The sequence below is a fragment of the Solanum verrucosum genome, unplaced genomic scaffold, assembly GCF_900185275.1.
Source record: "Solanum verrucosum unplaced genomic scaffold, falcon-dt-bn FXZP01000032.1, whole genome shotgun sequence".
Lineage (NCBI taxonomy): Eukaryota > Viridiplantae > Streptophyta > Magnoliopsida > Solanales > Solanaceae > Solanum > Solanum verrucosum.
This window is the reverse complement of record NW_026020569.1, coordinates 454,178-456,448: the sequence shown is the minus strand read 5'-3', so window position 1 is coordinate 456,448 and position 2,271 is coordinate 454,178. Positions and strand designations below refer to the sequence as shown.

The following is a 2,271-nucleotide window of genomic DNA, read 5'->3' as shown; positions in this document are numbered from 1 at the left end:
GAGGTTAATTACACATTTGAAATACACTATGAATAACAATATTCCTCATTTTAATCCATGCTAGTCGTTATGATACGTCAGAAGATAGCATACGTTGCGTAGGTGGTGCGGGTGAGAAAGTTTAGAAGACGCCAACCTTTGTATTTATCATCTCTTGATCTAAATAAAATCATACAATTTTTTAAATAGGTTAAAACATCTTATACTATTAATTAAGAAAAAGTGCATTTTAGCTGTAGTGCTTGATGATAATAAATCATGCAAATTAATGGAGATCTCATTTAGATTTTAATCCAATATTTGCTAATCAATCGAGCTAGAGGTAAAATTGTGATACAACCCCATATTAACTGATGACAACTACACATTATTCTAAAAAATGAAAAAATAGATGCCGAATTTCGAACTACTCACTAATCCGAGAGCAGATCTTGAATATTAACCTCAACTAATTTTCTACTATATTCACAAAAATGAAAAAAATATTAAAATGAACAGTGTGATTTCCCCCAAAAATCAAATCTACTCAGGTATTGCAGTTAACCTCGCCGTAAACTTCCCTCTCCTCCCACTACCACCAGTACTCCTCGCTCTTCTCAATTCCGCAGCGGCGGCGGCGGAATCGTTATTATCTCTCCTTTTCCCCTTTTTTTCTACTAAGAAATCTGAACCTTTACGGCGACAACCGTATTTCTCACCGCCACAATTGTTCAATGCAGAACTAGCTTTTACAGCTAATGCTGCCATTTCCTCCGCCTTAAGCCCACGTTTCAGTTTGCTTAACGGCAACGCAAAGTAAAGTTGGCCGGGTTGAAGCTCCTCATCGGCGCTTATGGCGGAAACCACATCTCCGAAATCCATTTCGTCGGAATTACATATGAATATTGACGGATCTTTCTGTAACAGGTAGGAAGCCTTTACTGGATAAGGAAACTCTTGTAATCTTCCGTCTTGTAGTATCAATTTTGCCGTAGCAATAGATGTTGATTCACAGGAACTGCAAATACCCATTTTTGGTAGATCCGATTTGGATTCAGTGGAGAGGGAAGAAAACTTGTTAGAGAAGACTGGAGGAGAGAAAAATGTGGGAATGGAAGGTATAAATAGGAGGTGATAATAAAATTGTACTCTCGAGTAATGAACCAGGAAGCCACGTCAATATTTTTATTTATTGAAAAAAATTTTAAAAAGAAAGAAGGGGAAATGGTAAAAAGGAAAATAAAGAGGTGACTTTTGAATTAAAGAGTTTGTTATTTGGCATCATAGCAGCATAGGGCAATGCATTGCCAACCTGTAAATATGGGTGACAGGTTGTATAGGGAGAGTACTTCTTCCTTTAAATTTTACCCTTCTATTCATCTTGAAATTACGGAAGTAGGGACTTTGGATTTTTGAGCAAGTCTCATTTTCCTTGCTCATTTCGGGAGTATTTATCTAGTATTGATTCAATTTATTTTAAATCAATTACTTTGATGCAAAAAAACAAAAATAAGTTAAAAAGTCAAAAGTTAATTTTTTTCAACTTTTGACTTATAAGTTTATTCAAAACAAATATCTCAAATTAAGCCTTAAGAATGAAAAGATTTCCGATAAAAAAACACTTCTCTATTAATGAGTTTACATGACACTTAGGTTAATGTGCTTCGGATATTTAAGCTAGCGTTTTATCATAAATTTCTAAATACTTTTGGCAACTATTACTTGTGTTAAAATTTGGGTAAAATTTCACCATGTGTTTGGTCATAGTATTTGGGAAATATATCTCACTTTTTTTAGAAAATATGATTTATACCCATAAGTTTTAAAAACTATCAAAACTAACCATAGGTTTGAATAACAAGTCAATTTGATATTCGTTGCAACAAATAACAAGTATTGTTCATGACACTGGAGAAATATGATAGTTCGGAGTGAGTGCAACAAACATCATTCCATACATCGTGAAGTAGACAAAACACATGACTTTGTTATCCTGAGTCGATTGTTCATCATTTTCATCAATAACCATATCATCACTTTCATATTCACTGAATATTACATCACTACTTTGGTAAGTTTACGTGAAAATTTATGTAATACAACGCAAACAACTACTATAGAGGGTGCTTTTGTAAAATATAAAAATTTGGTGTAGAATTTAATTTTTTAAAAGGTTCCAAATAATGAGATTTGACCCAAATACTAATTTTTTCTAGTTTTTGAAATTTTGGGTTATTTGCCAAATAATAACAAATTTCCCCCAAATTTTACTCTTTAGAAACTAATATTTTC

The 2,271-nt window shown here is 33.0% G+C and overlaps 1 protein-coding gene across 1 annotated transcript; it reads right to left on the bottom strand.

Annotated features, from left to right (window-relative positions):
• Positions 1-280: 280 nt before the first annotated feature.
• On the bottom strand, positions 281-1,078 carry LOC125810812 (uncharacterized). Its single transcript, XM_049490301.1, has one exon. The coding sequence runs from the start codon at positions 1,009-1,011 to the stop codon at positions 523-525; it is 489 nt and encodes a 162-aa protein (XP_049346258.1). The 5' UTR covers positions 1,012-1,078; the 3' UTR covers positions 281-522.
• Positions 1,079-2,271: the final 1,193 nt, after the last annotated feature.

Coding starts and splice junctions, on each gene's coding strand:
- LOC125810812 (XM_049490301.1), bottom strand. CDS start 1,011: ATGGGTATTTGCAGTTCCTGTGAATCAACATCTATTGCTACGGCAAAA.